General features: G+C 43.4%; 2 protein-coding genes across 6 annotated transcripts in view; one reads left to right on the top strand and one right to left on the bottom strand.

Moving 5' to 3' along the window:
• The window catches only part of RNF212B (ring finger protein 212B), a 52,933-nt gene extending 46,044 nt beyond the window's left edge, over window positions 1–6,889 (top strand). For 2 of the 4 annotated variants that reach the window (XM_055537043.1, XM_055537042.1), the window contains 4 exons: window positions 3,699–3,738; window positions 4,038–4,138; window positions 4,840–4,901; window positions 6,754–6,889. In XM_055537043.1, coding sequence (XP_055393018.1) covers window positions 3,699–3,738; window positions 4,038–4,138; window positions 4,840–4,901; window positions 6,754–6,819 — 269 coding nt within the window. In that variant the 3' untranslated portion in view covers window positions 6,820–6,889. Of the gene's footprint in view, window positions 1–3,616; window positions 3,997–4,037; window positions 4,139–4,839; window positions 4,902–6,753 lie in introns of those variants that run through there. The other 2 variants (XR_008698996.1, XM_055537044.1) reach the window with 2 other exon arrangements.
• Window positions 6,890–7,851: 962 nt separating this feature from the next.
• On the bottom strand, window positions 7,852–16,041 carry HOMEZ (homeobox and leucine zipper encoding). Of its 2 annotated transcripts, XM_055537031.1 has the most exons (3): window positions 15,837–16,041; window positions 14,801–14,907; window positions 7,852–10,545 (listed from the first exon to the last, which is right to left on the bottom strand). In XM_055537031.1, the coding sequence occupies exon 3, from the start codon at window positions 10,511–10,513 to the stop codon at window positions 8,963–8,965; it is 1,551 nt and encodes a 516-aa protein (XP_055393006.1). In that variant the 5' UTR covers window positions 10,514–10,545; window positions 14,801–14,907; window positions 15,837–16,041; the 3' UTR covers window positions 7,852–8,962. The 2 variants fall into 2 exon arrangements, with proteins under 2 accessions (XP_055393006.1, XP_055393005.1); XM_055537030.1 differs by lacking the exon at window positions 14,801–14,907.
• Window positions 16,042–16,440: the final 399 nt, after the last annotated feature.

Here is a 16,440-nt window from a genome sequence, read left to right as displayed (position 1 = left end):
AGGTTTCATTGTTGACTTGAGATCTACTTTTTTAATATAGATGATTACAGTTATGTTTCACTCTGAGCAATGCTTTCACTGAATCTTTCAAGGTTTAGTATATTGTGTTTTTGTTTTCATTCATCTCAAAGTATTTTCTAACTTCTGTGATTTTTTTTTCTTTGATCCATTAGTTATTTAGCAGTGTTGATTATCCATATAATTGTTAATTTCCCAAATTTCCTCCTGTTTTTTATTTTAATTTCATTTCACTGTTGGACAACATATTTTGTATGATTTAGATCCATTTAACTGTATGGCCTAAAGCATTGTGTATCCTGGGGAATGTTCCAGGTACACTTGAAAAGAGCGTATATTCTGCTGTTGTTGGATGGAGTGTTCTATAGATGTCTGTTAATTTAGTTGGTATATAGTGTTGTTGTGTTTTAAAAAATATTTAAAACAGATCTTAGCTGTGTTGTGGCATGCAGGATCTTTCATTGTGGTTTCTCTCTGGTTGTGGCTTGCGCTCCAGAGTGTAGGCTCTGCAGTTATAACACATGGGCTTAGCTGCCCCACAGCATGTAGGATCTTAGTTCTCTGACCAGGGATCAAACTTGTTTCCCCTGCATTGGAGAGCAGATTTTTAACCACTGGACCACCAGGAAAGTCCTTACAATGTTGTTTAAATCTTCTATTTTCTTGCTGAACTTGTCTAGTTGTTTTATCCATTATCAAGGAGTATCTTAATTTCTCCTTCATTTTTGAAAGATAGTTTTGCTGGATTTAAAACTTTTGGTTGACATTGTTTCATTTAGCACTTTGAATATGTTATCCTCCTGTGTTCTGGCCTCCATAGTTTCTGAAGAGAAATCAGTGCCAGTTTTATTGAGAATCCCTTGCATGTGATAAATGGCTTCTCTTTTGCTGCTTTCAAGGTTCCTCTTCTTTCTTTTTTTTTTTGTCTTTAGCTTTCAACAGTTTATGATGCATCCAGGTATGGATCTCTTTGATTTATCATCTTTGGGATTTATTGAGCTTCTTGGATGCATAGATTAATATTTTCATCATTTTGGGAAGTTGTCAGCCCTTATATCTTCAGATAATTCTCTCTGCCCCTTGTCCTCTCTGTTTTCCTTTTGGAACTCCCATTTGTTTGTGCTGGTATGCTTGATGGTATTTCATCAAGTTCTCTGAGGCTCTGTTCATTATTCGTCATTACTTTTTATTTCTCTTCCTCAAACTGGATAATCTTAATTGATTTAGCTTCAAATTTGCTGATTCTTTCTTCTGCCTGCTCATATCTGTAGTGCAGTTTATATTTTAGTTAACTTTACTTATCAATTCCAGAATTTATATTTACTTAGTATTCTCTATTTGGTGAGACCATTGTCATACTTTCATTTAGTGCTCTAGACATGGTTTTCTTTAGTTATCTGAATATGTTTAAAATAGTTGGTTTAAAGGCTTTCTCTTAAAAGTCTAATGTATCTGTGTGTGCATGCATGTGTGTGCTAAGTCACTTCAGTTGTGTCCAACTCTTTGCAGCCCATGGACTAGCTATGGACTGTAGCCCACCAGGCTCCTCTGTCCATGGGATTCTCCAGGCAAGAAAACTGGAGTGGGTTGCCATGCCCTCCTAATGTATCTGCTGCTGCTAAGTTGCTTCAGTTGTGTCCGACTCTGTGTGACCCCGTAGACGGCATCCCACCAGGCTCCCCCGTCCCTGGGATTCTCCAGGCAAGAACACTGGAGTGAGTTGCCATTTCCTTCTTCAGTGCATGAAAGTGAAAAGTGAAAATGGAGCCGCTCAGTTGTGTCCGACTCTTAGCAACCCCATGGACTGCAGCCTACCAGGCTCCTCTGTCCATGGGATTTCCCAGGCAAGAGTACTGGAGTGGGTTGCTGTTGCCTTCTCCACCTAATATATCTAGGCTTCCTCAAAGACAGTTTCTACAGCTTTTTTCCTTTACTTTATATACGTTCTACTTTCTTGTTTCTTTCATGCCTTATAATTGTTGAAAACTAGACAGCTAAATAGGAGAAGGCAATGGCACCGCACTCCAGTACTCTTGCCTGGAGAATCCCATGGATGGAGGAGCCTGGTGGGCTGCAGTCCATGGGGTCGCTAAGAGTCGGACATGACTGAGCGACTTCACTTTCACTTTTCACTTTAATGCATTGGAGAAGGAAATGGCAACCCACTCCAGTGTTCTTGCCTGGAGAATCCCAGGGACGGGGGAGCCTGGTGGGATGCCATCTATGGGGTCACGCAGAGTCGGACACGACTGAAGCGACTTAGCAGCAGCAGGAGACAGCTAAATAATATAACATGGCAACTCTAAGAATCAGATACTTCCTCCCCTCCCAAAGTTTGTTGTTGTTGTTTGTCATTGTTTGTTTAGTGACTTTCTAAAACTAATTCTATAAAATCTGTTTTCTTTGTCATATGTGGCCACTGAAGTCTCTTTTCAGTTAGCTTAGTGGTCAGCTAATGATTGGACAGAGATTTCTTTAAACACCTGATACCAATGAATCTCTCAGTGTGTGCTAAAGGACTTATATTGAGGTGCACTTTCAACACTCAGGCAGTTGACTCCTGTGCCATAGCCTTCCCTTTCTGCTTGTGTGACCTCTACGTAAGCCCAAGATGACAGCTTAGGGTCTTTTTAGGTCTTTCCTGAGCATGCATATAGCCCTGTGCACATGGCCTTGATTCCCAAGAACCTGTTGTTCCTTTTCAAAGTCCCTGAAGACAACTCATTCCATAGCTTTTCTTTTGATGCTTTTTGATTAGCCTTTTATTTGTTCTAATTGATAGTCACCTCAGGCAGCTTAAACATATACCTCTAATTGTTTGCAACAAACACTCGTGGGGAAAAGGCTTTTCCCACTTGGTGAACTCTAAACTCCAAGTCCTGGTAAGTTTGGCACTTTGTTGTGGTTCAGTTGCTAAGTCATAAACTCTTTACGACCTCATGGACTACAGCACGCCAGTTTGGCACCAAGTCAGGTCAAATAAAGGCAGCCTTGCAAGTGAAGTCTTCCAGTGAACTGCTAGACAGGTGAAGTAATGACAGTTTTCTGGGATGAGGTTTTGAAAGAGTTCTGACCCCATTCCATCCCCTATGATGATGGCCAGACTGTTGGTTTTCAATGCTTCCACTGAGCTGGAGAGGGAAAAGTGGGACTAGGGCAAGTTAAAATGTCACAAAGCTCACTGTTCTTACTCACATTCAGTTATTTTTCTGGAATAAACTTTCCCCAGATTGTTAAAAACCACTTGTTAATTTCCAGAATTCTGAAAAAAGTCCACTCTGACCATTTTTGCCAGATTTCTCATTCCTTTTATGGAGAGACTCTGTGGAGGTCCTTACTCTGCCATTTTTACTGATGTCACCAATTTAACGACACATTGTGTTTAGACATTCTTTCTGGTAATCTTCAACTTAGAGGGGAAATCAAGGCACAGATACATTGGAGCACATCAGGGCAGTGTGCTCATGATCCTGGCCTACAAACTCATGAAAGGGAAAAGACAGTTTCATAGTGATCTGCTGCTAGGTGATCTGTGGGCTTTTTCACTTGCCTTGAGCCCCAAAGCCTAACATATATGCTGAAAATCTTTGATCCCCAGTTCCTTTGCCCTGGGCCCCAGAATATCTGGATCTCTTCTCAGTTCATGGATTATCTCACAGACTCGTTTTTATGCTTTCCAGTAACGCCTTCACCAGCTTCTACTCACAGCCTATCTTATAGGTAAGTAACAGTGTGTTTCCTTTCACTTGACATCTGTTCCCACTGACATTCTGCTGGCAGCCCTGGAGTTATTATCTCCACTGACCTGTACTACTGAAATTTATAATCTACCTTGTAAACAAAAGAGAAGATTGAATAGTACTGTGTCTAATACACATCTAAATTATTTATTTGTATTCTCAGTTGCAAGCAGGGGATTTATTTCCTGTATGGCTTAAATGTGTAGGCTCTTCCTTTACACGTGCCTTTTACTTTAACTTTTCCTTTTTTCTGTTGATGCTCTTGTTTCCCCTCTTTAGAGCTTCATCTACCTCCTCTGGACAGGGGGTCTTTGCTTTCAGACCGTCTCTAAATAGTGGGGATTCAGGTCACACAAGAGTCTTCACCCCTAATAATTCAGGTAAGTTAATTTAACATTCCTAAAGAAGTTCAACTTCAACTATTGACATATATACTAAAATGACGATTTCAAGGTGAAAAGAAGTTGAGATTTTTTTACATGCTATTCTAGACCCTGGAAAAGCATTGTCTCAAGTTGTACTCCTTAATTTTCTTTAAGACCATTTCCTTCACTTTGGATTGTGAAGGCAGGCTTTGGATTGTGCCTAATTTTCACTCATTTTATCCCTTATACTGGTCTGCTATAATATTTAACCAGAAGATTGGCCTGTAATATTAAACTGGCTTTTTTTTTTTTTCTATTGCTTTTGAGATCCCTATGTTGGAACACTGCTGGGAGCTCAGTGCTCAGTGAAAATGATAAACCAGCATCTTTTTTCTCATGTTTTCCAAGATACTTTTGCTACCAGTCCTTGCGATAAGGGTCTGTCATCTTCCATAGCTCACCAAAATCTTGATATTGTCTTTACGTCTTTCTATTCATAGTTAAATTCAAATCTCAGACCTCCATGTCAATACCCCATCCTGAAAGGAAAATAATGGGCATTATAACTCACCTCTTGAGTTACTTAGCTAACAGCCTTTTCTCTTCTGAGTAGTGTACTACAGATTAAGAACCACTTATTTAACCTGATCCATCAATAACAATACTGAGGAAATACCCCAGGAAGTTATCTTTCATCATTCCATTCCATCCTTAAGGTCAGAGGCAGAACAGAACCACACTGGAGAGCCTTCCTAGTTTCCAGCTACCAGTCCTACAGGTGAGCCAGTCTAAGTTGTCCGCACATGAAAACCTCAGTTAGGCCTGCACACTAAACGCCTCATTCTGGTGTCTTGTTAAGGTGATAAAATGTAACCAGTGAAGAGGGAGGTAGATTTCAAGTGTGGTAATTTTTCAGAGTGGTTTTAGTTTCAAAGATTCTATTCTACTGTCAGAGTAGCCTCCTGGTTTGGGGTTTAAAAATTAGGTCACAGTTGTTGTTCAGTCGCTAGGTCATGTTTGGCTCTTTGCGACCCCATGAACTGTAGACTGCCAGGCTCCTCTGTCCATGGGATTTCCCAGGTAAGAGCACTGGAGTGGGTTGCCATTTCCTTCTCCAGGGGATCTTCCTGACCCAGGGATCGAACCTTTGTCTCCAGCATTGTCAGGTGGATTCCTTACTGCAAGGCTTTAAACTGAGAGGTCTTGGCCACGGTGAACCTAATAAGTATGCTAACACAAATAACATTCCCCAAAGTTTCACAGATAAAGATTTTCAGTGGAATATATCTTTTGGATAGAGATACTGAATGAACTAGGGAAAGCCATTTTCATTTCTCCAGAGAGAACTAGAATAATGTTTTGTAAATTTGTGAAACTATGATTCTGATCCAGAAAACAAGAGGAAAAGGGCATGGGAACAAGAAGAATGGTTTGTAAGGAGCTGTAAGTTTACTTTTAAGTCTTGGATTTTTGAGAATATTTAGACCAAGCTCCTGGTGACCTACTAAAGGTAGGTAAATATTTTGCTCTCAGACTTCAAAATGCCCTTTATTTCATCAGCAAGAAATTAGGGTCTAAGCCTTAAAAGGCAACACTGGGGGAAACAACATCCCTCTGTGTGTGTGCATGCTAAGTAGCTTCTGTTGTGTTGGATTCTTTACGACCCTACGGACTGAGAGCCTGCCAGGTTCCTCTGTCCATTGGATTCCCGAGGCAGGAATACTGGAGTGGGTTGCCATGCCCTCCTCCAGGGTATCTTCCTAACCCAGGGATTGAACCCACGTCTCCTGTGGCTCCTGCCTTGCAGGCAGATTCTTTACTGCTGACCCACCAGGGAAGCCCCTCTAAGATCCTTGTAAATGGAGGGATTAACCTACAGGTGAATAAAAGACTTGAGACATATAAACCATCTGCAAGTAAATGTTCTTCAGTTGGATCTCGATTGGAGTACACTTTATAAAACCATTTTATGAGACAGTTGAGGAAAACTGAATATTTAGTGGACATTTGATTAAAGAGCTTTTAATGGGTTTTTTTTGGTAGGCATGATGCTATTGTGGTTGTTTTTTAAAAGTCTGTCTTAAAAATTTTTCTATCTTTTGGAGATGCATACTAAAATATTTATGGATAGAAAGTTAAATGATTATCCTAGTTTTGCTTTAGCTTCATCTAGTGGAGCAGGGCAGTGGGAGGGAGCAGAAATCAAAGAAAATTTGCCATGAGTTAACTGTTGAAGTTGGGTGATGGGTACGTGTGAATTCATTATATTACTGTTTTTGTATTAAGAGTTATTGAAGAAAGTACCACTTACCCAGAGACATAATTCTGCCTCCCTGGTCATGGTCTCTGGGTATGGTAGTCATGTTCCAGCTTTCCCCAGTTTGATTTCAGAAATATTCTGCCTTATCACCATAAACCAACTGAAACATTCCAGTTTCATAAGTGGCGACATAGCCTTTGTCACACTGGATGTATCAAATCTTATAAGTTTTCTTGCCATGGAAAAATCTATGGGGAAGCAACAGCAATGGTTTACTGTCATGCTAAACTTCATATAATGACTTAAAAGGGCCTTACTTGCCCTTTTTTATTATAAACGCCCTTAACTGCCTTCCTGTCCTGTGCTGCAGAATCTCTACCGACAGAGGCAGATGGGATTAGCCAGAGGGAGAGAAGCATGGAACACTCCCAGATAGACCACCTTCAAGGTCTCACCTATGCATACTGCTGAAGTATGGACAGAGGCACCTCATACTCACTTAGGTGTGATGCCCTTGGAAAATGTACCCCTGCCCACGCCCCTGTTTCATTGTGTACTTTCTCTCTCTCAGTTGTTACCCTATACCTGCTGTATTACTTCCTATGAAAGTGATCAGGTCAGTCCTTCAGGAAGATGTTTACTGTCTCTCTCACAGGATACAGATAGCTCTCTTATTTCCTGAAACTTGAAACAAAGGTTATAAAAACAATTCTTGGCATCATTGGGGTGGTGTGGGGTGATATACTTATTAACCATGTTTTATTTCTGGATTTCACTTTTTAGCTTTGTATATATTCTCCCATTGTCAGTGTTAACAAGCAATAACTCTGTTCCTTGGCCTATTATAATTTTTCTATTTCCCTATTGTTTCCTCTGTACCTAGATACTGTTAAATATGTTGATTTTCCTTTCTTTCTGTTTGGTAACAGTTGGAGACACAGGCTTGAAGCCCTACTAAAGTATACAGATAATGAAACAAAGAGGATGCCCTTTTATTGCTACTGTAACTCTGTTGATGTCATAAACTCTCAAATGGTGGGATAAGCAAAGAACACTACCACTGAGATCAAACATTTATTCTTCTTTGGATAGTAAGGGGTAGAAATGAGGGATTAAATGGGTGGGCCATAGGCAGGTATACCTTAAGTGAAAATATTGGAAAATTGAAGATAGCATCTGCTAGAGATAAATTAGGTCTTAGGAATGACCTTGTAGCTGAATAGGATCCCATTACCCTTTCTGAAACTGAGCTTATTTTTAAAGGCATTTCTAGACTCCCCCTCTTCTGAGATAGAGCCTATGCTGTTGCAGGTGCAGAAAGCAATCTGCCTAGTAATAGGTACTATTTCAAGTTTTGTTCATTTACTTTACCTCAGTATATCCTGCTGCTTTGAAAATAAAAAGTATACTAAATCAGAAAGTGGATGAATTTGGTTCCATTAATCTTTAAACCAGAGAAATGGCAAAGTGGAGAGAGAAACAATTTTATTTTTGGCCTTTTTATTATTAGTCTAGCAATTTGGGGCTTCCACTCTTTTATTTCTAGATGGTTAATCCACTGATATCTTTATATCTGACCCCAACTGATGAAAACCACTCTAAAACAAGGACTTCTGTCCCCAAGACAGATATTATAAACAGGGGGTAAAGTCTCTTTTCTGGACACAAATTAAACCAACACCAAAAAGATTAAAAAATCAGTTTCTGTCAAACTAGGCAGGAGGGAGTGTCAGGTTTGTAAAACCAAACCTGGAATCTATCTGCACCGTCCTCCTGAACAGCAGACACCATTCCCTCTCCTCTACCCCTCTGTAATCTATAATTCTACTTTTTTAAAAGGACATCTCCCCTAATTCCCACCTCCAATAAATATCCAGTCTAAATTATTCTCCACCCAATTATTAAACTTTTTCACAAGCTCTGGGGGGAAGATTTACCCTGAGACAAACAGTGAACAGAATGGGGATTTTTGGAAAGGTACAAGGCATAGTGGTCCCAGTATCAGAAGTGAGAACATTCTGCTCCCTGTGAGATTCAAAAAGCAGCAGGAAAACATAGAAATTCAAGCTGGTATGAGGAGAGGAAGTATTTGTGACTGACTGGGACATAACTGACATTCTTAGCTGCATTATGCATGAACTTGTGCTCAGAGAGAAATGGGGTGCAAGGCAGCCTTATATGCCGGGAAAATGTTGGGACTGGGGTCGTATTAGAAACTTTACTCCTCCTTTACAGAACTCCATGGCTGTGGGCCAAAGCCTAGCCTCTCTGTAGAACAGTAAGGGGAAAGAACAGGGATATGAAAAGAGCAAGAGCCTTTTCCCAGACCCATAGCAAGCCCCTCATTGAGACTGGAGGCCTAGATTTCTGCCCATCCAATCCCCACCTCGTTCTGTACTCCATGGTCATTCTCCCTGGTCAACCCTTACTATATCCCTGTCCCCCACCCTCAAGAACACAAAGTTTTTCAGTTCTTTGCCACAAGGTAAGTTAAAAAAAAAAATGTGGTTTCTTTGTTTAAACAGTTACTAAGTTGGTTTGTCTTTTAGTAACAGACCTCCCCTCCCCCAGCCTCCCACTCAGTCCTGGATGATCACATCATCGTCATCATCCTCGTAGTCCTCCTCCTCCTCCTCTTCACCATCTTCTGGCAGTTCCTCCTCCTCCTCTTCCTCCTCTTCATCTAGACAGACCACCACTTCAGCTGGCTCAGGTAATCGAGAGTCAAACCAATCCAGTACCTGCTGGGTGCTAAGCCTTGATGCCTGACTCAGTTGAGGGATATCACTTTCCCGGAGCTGTTGGTGGGTTGCCCAGTACCTCTCTAAGGGTCGTATATCCGGTGGGGGCGGGGGATTTGGCAGAGGTGGTGTCTCAGCCCATTCATTCAAGGAGCGGGTTGAAGGTGGTGGTGTGGGAACTGCTGGATCCTGGAAGCTAGGGGCACCAGGTACTGCATTGTCCCGAAACCACTTTAGTTGCCCATGCTTCAAGGCATAGCGTGTGTCACCAAACCACTGAATAATCTCAGGCCGAGGTAAACCAGTGATCTGCTCTAATTTATGGTAATCCTCACGCCGTGCCCATTGGCACTGTAGAAAAAACGATTTGAGGATAGCCAACTGCTCTTTGGTTTTGCGCTTGGTCTTTCGCTGGCGTTGCATGTCTGGGGAAAGATACTCTGCAGGGCCAACCCTACCTGATGCTGAGTTATGCCTTAGCCCCTGGGGCCAGGCTGGCTCCAGCTGTGGGGGTAGTGCCTGTTCATTGGGTGACAATGGTTGTGGGGCACAGCCCAGTGGCTGGAGAGGCTTAGAGGTGGCAGGAGCTCCATTAGCCAGTCCCTGGAAAGAGGAAGAAGAGGTAGAGGAAGGAGGAGTCACATTAGATGCTGACTCCTTCTTACAACTACTGGCAAGTAATGAGATGGATTGGGGCTTATCCCGAGCACGGGGCTGGTGGACAGCTGTGGCATGGTTCCAGGAAGCAGTAGCTAGGCTGTGTGACTGGTCGGGACACCTGCCTGCCTGCTCCTTGGAGAGGCCACTGCATTGATGATCCTGCCAAAATTGCGATTGGTGGGGAAATGCCCCACTGCCAGGTACCATCAGGGGCTCCTTTGCTTTCTGGTGACTCAGTGACTCCTCAGGCTCTACCTTCAATCCTTTCATCTGGGTGGGCTCGCTAAGAGTCAGGGGCACTATTCCAAGACCAACTTGTTCCGGAGGTGGCACAGGAGAAGGAGGCATTTCCTCTGGGGGCCGCCCTGCATGATGAGTAAAAGAGAGAAGGGATTTGAAATGGAGTTGGTCCCGATGGTAGACTACTCGGGCTCGAGTCTCTTCAATTTCTTCAGATGACCAGCTAATGCCACAGCGAAGGCGCTGGGCCATGAACCAAGTCTTGACTTTCTCCATCTGCAGCCCATAGCGTAGGCAAAGAAGGGCAATGTCTGCTAAACTGGGATAGGGGAAGTAGCTGAAGGTTTGGAGCAAGTGTTCATTGCTGTCCAGCTCACTGGTCTGGGCTGCTTGGGTCCACACAAGCTGTAGCTCCTCAGAGATTGGAGGGAGGCAGATGAGGCCCGCAGGGGAGCTATTAAGACTGCTGGCCTCTTTATTAGGAGGCATGGTGCTTTCTGATTTGTGCCCTTCAGAGATAGCTGTAATAAGAAGAGAAACAGCTCGATCACTGGGGTTCCCCTTTCAGGCCATTGCTCAATTTCTACCAAACAAAACGCTGGACTCCAAAAACAATTTTCTATGTGTACTGTACTGGATTGCTTTTAAAGTATTTAACAATTTCTCATTTAATTTTCATAACCTTATAAATCATCAGAGCCTGCTATAATTCCCCCTGTAGGTATGAAAAAACCAAAGTCCAGAGAAGTTAAATCATTCCAAGTCACAAAACTAGTGAGTGTTGTCACCAAGATGATAACCTGATTTCTGAGGTTAAAAAAAGGAAAACATCCTTAGAGCCTTTATCTTTCCCATTCAAATTCACTTCACCCTCTAAGTTCATGCAACAAGAGTGACAGAATGAAGACTCACCTAGAAAACCAGAGAGATGTATGTAATCTCAGAACACTTTATCTTCTAACAGATTATTTCTTGAGTTATCTCTAGATTTAGATTATCTCTAAAATGTGGAAAGATTAGGATGTGTGAGAATGTGTGTGAGAATGTAGATTCTCTACAATGTGTGAGAATCTAGAAGGTAGAGAAGGTAGAACAGCACTGTCCCTCTACCCAGCTCCCTTTTCTTCTTGGTGGTGGAATGTTGCGGGAAGGTGATTGATAGTTTAATTTTTTTCTAAGTCTCAGTAGGATGAGATGGGTCAGTGATCTGGGATGAACGGAGTTCCCCTTGGTTTTGGTCCAGAGAGGGTAGAGGGAGGTGCATGTTTCCTTCCCCAAGACATCCACAGAACAAAGGTTATTCCCCTCTTCCCCAGCCTTTGTCTCTTCCAACTGCTGAGTCTCTCTCCAGGGAGCCTAGAGAGCTCCCTCAGACCTTAATAGCCCCCTCCACACAGGGCCGGAGGCCTGCAAGCTCTTATCTCTTCAGTCCAGCTTTCTTCTTGGAACCAGGTGGGCAGGCTCATTATAAACTGTAACCAGGTCCTGCAAGCTACTCAGTGGCACCAGGGCTCCCAGGCTCAACATGGGTGTGGGGACTGCAGAGAAAGCCTCTGACTATGCTTCATTCCTGGAAACCTGCCCAAGCTATTTCCCAGAATAATTCTGGGCCCCAGTTTGACTTTTTTTTTTTTCTTGCCACGTGGCTTGTGGGGGTCTTAGTTTCTCAACCAGGGATTGAACCCATGCCCTCTGCATTGGAAGTGCTGAGTCCTAACCACTGGGCCACCAGGGACTTCCCTGGTGACCAAGTTTTAACTCAACTCCCTGTTAAATGCTCCCTATGTGGGCATTAGAGACTAACATTATCTGTCACCCTTTACTTTTCAAGGACTCCCATCTGAGTTTACAAAGAGTCCTTCTAATACATTACGGAGAGGACAGCATGCCTATGTAAAAGTTACAGATAGAGCAGTGTAATATCGGAAATTTTATATGATGAACAGAAAAATTCGGCAGCATTCTAATGCATGTCACCATTCCCTTTTAACAAGAAAATCTTAACAAACTGAAGGCCATGCAGACCTTGAATGCAATACAGTTTGAGAACCTTCAGAGGGTAAGTGGAGGCAGCATGGCATAGTGGATACGAATGTGATTAAAGCCAGCATTACATAGGAAGTTTGAATCCCAGTTCTGTCTGAACTTCCAGGTGCCTCAGTTTCCTCATGTGTAAAAACTGAAGATAATGTTGAGCGTATGTAAAGTTACATATGTTTTTACAGAGCACCTACTGTGTGCTAGGTGTCGTATAGGCGGGGCCTAGAGCTGTTAGAGGTAGAGGTCTAGGGTGAGACAGATCTGGGATGAATCACAGCTTCACCACTCCCGAGAATGCTCGCTTAAGCCTTAGTTTCCCATCAGAATAAAAGGTCATAACAGCATCTACCTTGCAAGGTTATGACTAAAAAAATGCAACTGACATTATGCCTATACTAAAGTAAAGGCTCAATAAATTACAGTTTTTATCATTGCTTCAGCATCATGGGATGACTCTGATATAAGGTAATGCTCCTCCTAGACAACAGGGGAAGTGAGGCAAAGATGGAATATTTTAAATTACTGTAGCCAATCTGAAATTGCAGAGTCCTAATTCTAATGAGTGGGGGAAACCAAGGTATCTGATTTTGTACTTTTTATATTTGGGGAGTTGGATATAATTCCAGAAAGGATTTTGCTGCTTTTAAAAAAAGTATCAAAATGACTGCTTTAGAACTGAATCTATAATTTAGATATAAATCCTTTTTGATTGCTGCCAGGTGAATTTTGATTGCTGCTACCCAACAGGTTCATCTCAAGACACAGCTGAGTGGCTGTGAGGAAGTGCCTGCACAGCTAGGTACTTAAAACCACCATTTGGAAGTTGTGGCCCACCAGGAACACCACCACATCTAAGCTGGAGAATACTTGATGATCCAATGCTCGACACCCACTCAACCTTATTTGTGCCCTATTTTTCTAAGGTCATGGCAACAGTTTAGATGTGAGGAAAAGGTAGCACAAGGAATAAAGCAGTCCAGTGTGAGGATGAAGACTGCTAGACAGGGAATAAGGCAGGTGCAGCTATAAGCCAATAAGGAAACAGGTTGCTTTCATTCATGTGGTCTGCTATCCTTAAGATTCTCATGGCTTGATAGTTCAGTATAACAGTACTGCAAAGGTCATATTTGGTATACTGCATATATCCACATTTCTTCAATAACACAAAACACAAGTTATGAAAAGACTTTTTGGTACAGAATGGTGCCTTAAAATGAGGACACAGCAGTAGAGCTGCTACCTCCCTGGAAGAATCTGGCTTTGACATAGGAGGAAACTAGAACCAGGGAGTAGCTCTTGAGAGCTATAACAAGGAGGGTAGATCCTACAGTAATCAAAAGCACAGTGAAGACACTCTAGCATCTTGTGTCCTTGTACCTCATTTGGAGAAAGTAGAAAAAGAAAGAAATCAGAGCTGGAGAAATAAGGACTCCTCTGGGTAGAGGTGTCAGTGATGGTGGTACTATCAATTCTGAATTTACTAAATCTGTAACCATGCCAGATATGTCTTACTGCTACTTAAAGTCACCAATAAAAAGTACAGAGTCAGGGTAACACCCTTATTTCCCTTTGGGCTTTCCATACCCCTGGACAAAAGGCAGAAAAGTATTAATGGGCTGCCTTAAACTTCCAGTGTAGGTGTTCACACAAGGCTAGGAAAAAGAGATCTTCAGAACTTGAGCCTAGGCTAGGAATTTACTGGTGGTCCACTGGGTTGGACTCCACACTTTCACTGCAAGGGGCATGAGTGTGATCCCCTGGTCAGGAGACTTAAGATCCCATAATGCGGTATGGTGTGGCCAAAAACAAAAATCTTGAGCCTAGGCTTATGGTTAAAACAGGTGACAGTTCAAGTGAAGACCAGATGTGAGCCTGCTAAGTTCCCTAAGTCTTTATTCAGAGAAGAATGTTCCTGAATGAAATGTGTTTTCAGGGTCTTAAAGGACATTTAGTGATACTCAATTCATGTGCTTGTCACTTTGTGGATCATGACTCTTTGAAAATAAGAAGTTAAAGGTTCTCAGAAAGTTATGACTTACCTCGCACCCCGCCCCAAACATTCAAATTTACAGATTATAAATTATAATCTCAGGGGGTTCGCTGATTGTCCAGAAGCCCCTGTTAGAAACTCTGTCCTGTGTCCTCCCAACTTAATAAAGGCAATGGTCATAAGTGCTTTAAGAAAACAGTTTATGAATGAATGGAAGGAGTGGCTGGAAGGCTGAAAGAGAATGTAAATTAGTTTAGAAGGGACTAGGTACTAGTGCCATTAGCTGGACAGAATAGAAGCAAAAGATGTTCAATTGGTCCAGGAGCTTGGTTTAACTGACCCCCACTGGATTACATAATCAATACCCACAGTGCACTGGACACTAGAGGCTGGTAGTCTAGTCTCTAGCATGGCAAAGTCATCTGCTTCCTTCAGCTGCCCTATGTGCTGAGGCCAGTTGTGTGTGATTCCAAACCTGCTTATGCCCCTTGTTTTTCTCTATATAATTAAACATCCTATAAACCTATGAAAATTAGTGCATTAAGAATTGTTTCTGAAAAAAGTCAAATGCTTTGGAAAGACATAATACAAAGAAATGCACATTTTAAAAAAATTGTTGAGTTGGGAGTAGGCAAGAAAACTGTAAAAGACTGGAGGGCTAGGAGACTTAAAAATCTCAGAAGTATTCTGCATTCATATTGCTTCAAAAGTGTTTAAATTCAGACTTCACTTTAAAGAAACCAAACCTGGAAATCACAGATGATGATGCAGTGGCTCCAGTCTGACGGCATATTAGAAAAATTACCCGGGGAAACTTAACCCACGGCATCCACCTCGTTCTGATTTACTTAGCCTGGATTGGGGCAGATGAAAGGAGTTTATTTTAAAGTTCTCAGGGTGCAGCCAGATTAGAGATTTGCTTATGTAGTTCATATTAGAAAGACAATTGGGACTGCCAATCAGCAACACAAAGAAAACGCTGGGACACTTACCCAAGAAATTGGTGAGATGAATGTACTTTTAATGACAACGCTTAGGATATGTATGTATCATTTAAAAAATTCCCAACCTTAACTGGCTTACTTTCAATTACTGCCACCTACCTATCCTCGGCATAAAAAGCCCTTCAAATGTATGGTGAGAAGAGGGTTCATACAAAATATATCATCTGGGTCCACATTACCAAATAGGTCTCAGCTTGAGTCTTCTTTCAGTTTAGAAGTCTCTGATTAGGAGGCAACACCAGGAACCTTTGAGGACTCAGGTTCTCACTTTTCTGGTTGGTTTTCTGAGTATGGCTGGGTAGGGGTCAGAAGGGGCAGTTTCTCTCAAACCTTTCATTCCCAAAGGCCATGCTCCCCAGGAATAAGGCCAGGTTTCTGTACGTGTGTTGAAGTCGCCAGGAGGCAGTCATGGAGGGGAGGAGGGGAGGCCTGGGAAGGAAACGTTTCTCCTATCCTCCATTTCGCAGGCAGTCTAGAAGGCTCCAAACTGGGTCAGAGAACAAAAAGTTGCTGCACTTGGGGCGATGAGCCCCAGGGAGCAGGCAAATCTCAACCCTCTCCTCGCCAAGGGCGTCCCAACCCGGCCTTCCCCTCCTATACACCCACTCACCCTCCCCCAGTTAAAACAGGGAACCGAAAAGTCCTGAGGAGAAAGGAGAGAGAACCGGACCACTTCGAACCTAGAATTCTCCTCCCCCCAGCGCGGAGATGGGGCTCCGGAGGTCGGAGATCGTACAGGGACTGGAAGGGGAAGTCGAAAGGGCTGGGGATCACTCACCGCAGTCCAGCCCGGGCGGCGGCTCCCAGCCTTGCACCATGGGCCGGGGGGAAAGGGGGAGAAAGGGCAGGGGGCCTCCGGGGTGAGAGTGGGGTTGCTGCCCGGCGCGGCCTGCTCCGAGCCCACCCGCGCGGAAGGCCAGGACCGGGACTGCCCCCCCTCCCCGCCCCCGAGAGCGCGCCCGTCTAGCCCAGCCCTGCTCCAGCGAGTTGGAGGCGGGGCGGATGGGTGGGGTGGGCTCCAGGGGTGGTGCCAAGGTGGCCCGAGTTCTGATTGGTGGGAGCAGGCAGGCGGGCCCTCGCGGAACGAGCTGGACCGGCCATTGGCTGAGTGGGTCTTGGTTGAAGTCGGCTATTGGCTGCATGGGCCTCAACCGGGATGCCTATTGGCTACATGGGGCAGGGAAGATGTCCCCCCGGGCTAGGATGCCGTGAACAGTACCCTCTCCTACCCTCTCCTTGTGGGCGCCGGATCTTCGGGGGTACGCTGGGCAATGTTCCTCCTGGAATTCCCCAAGAAATTCAAAGCAGTTTGCTGAACTGTCCAAACCGCCTACAACTACTCTCCATTTGTTTCCTCCGGAAGGAAGACGTTTTCAGTATCC

This window comes from Bubalus kerabau, chromosome 10 (genome assembly GCF_029407905.1).
Source record: "Bubalus kerabau isolate K-KA32 ecotype Philippines breed swamp buffalo chromosome 10, PCC_UOA_SB_1v2, whole genome shotgun sequence".
NCBI classification, from domain to species: Eukaryota; Metazoa; Chordata; class Mammalia; order Artiodactyla; family Bovidae; genus Bubalus; species Bubalus kerabau.
Note: the sequence above shows the minus strand (reverse complement) of the source record. Positions and strands in the feature narration are given on the sequence as shown.

Excerpts from the sequence above, each read along its gene's own strand:
- HOMEZ (XM_055537030.1), bottom strand. The coding sequence starts at position 15,876 with ATGGTGCAAGGCTGGGAGCCGCCGCCCGGGCTGGACTGCG. Across the intron at positions 10,546-15,836 it reads GCCGCCCGGGCTGGACTGCG|CTATCTCTGAAGGGCACAAA; the intron begins GTGAGTGATCCC and ends TTCTTATTACAG.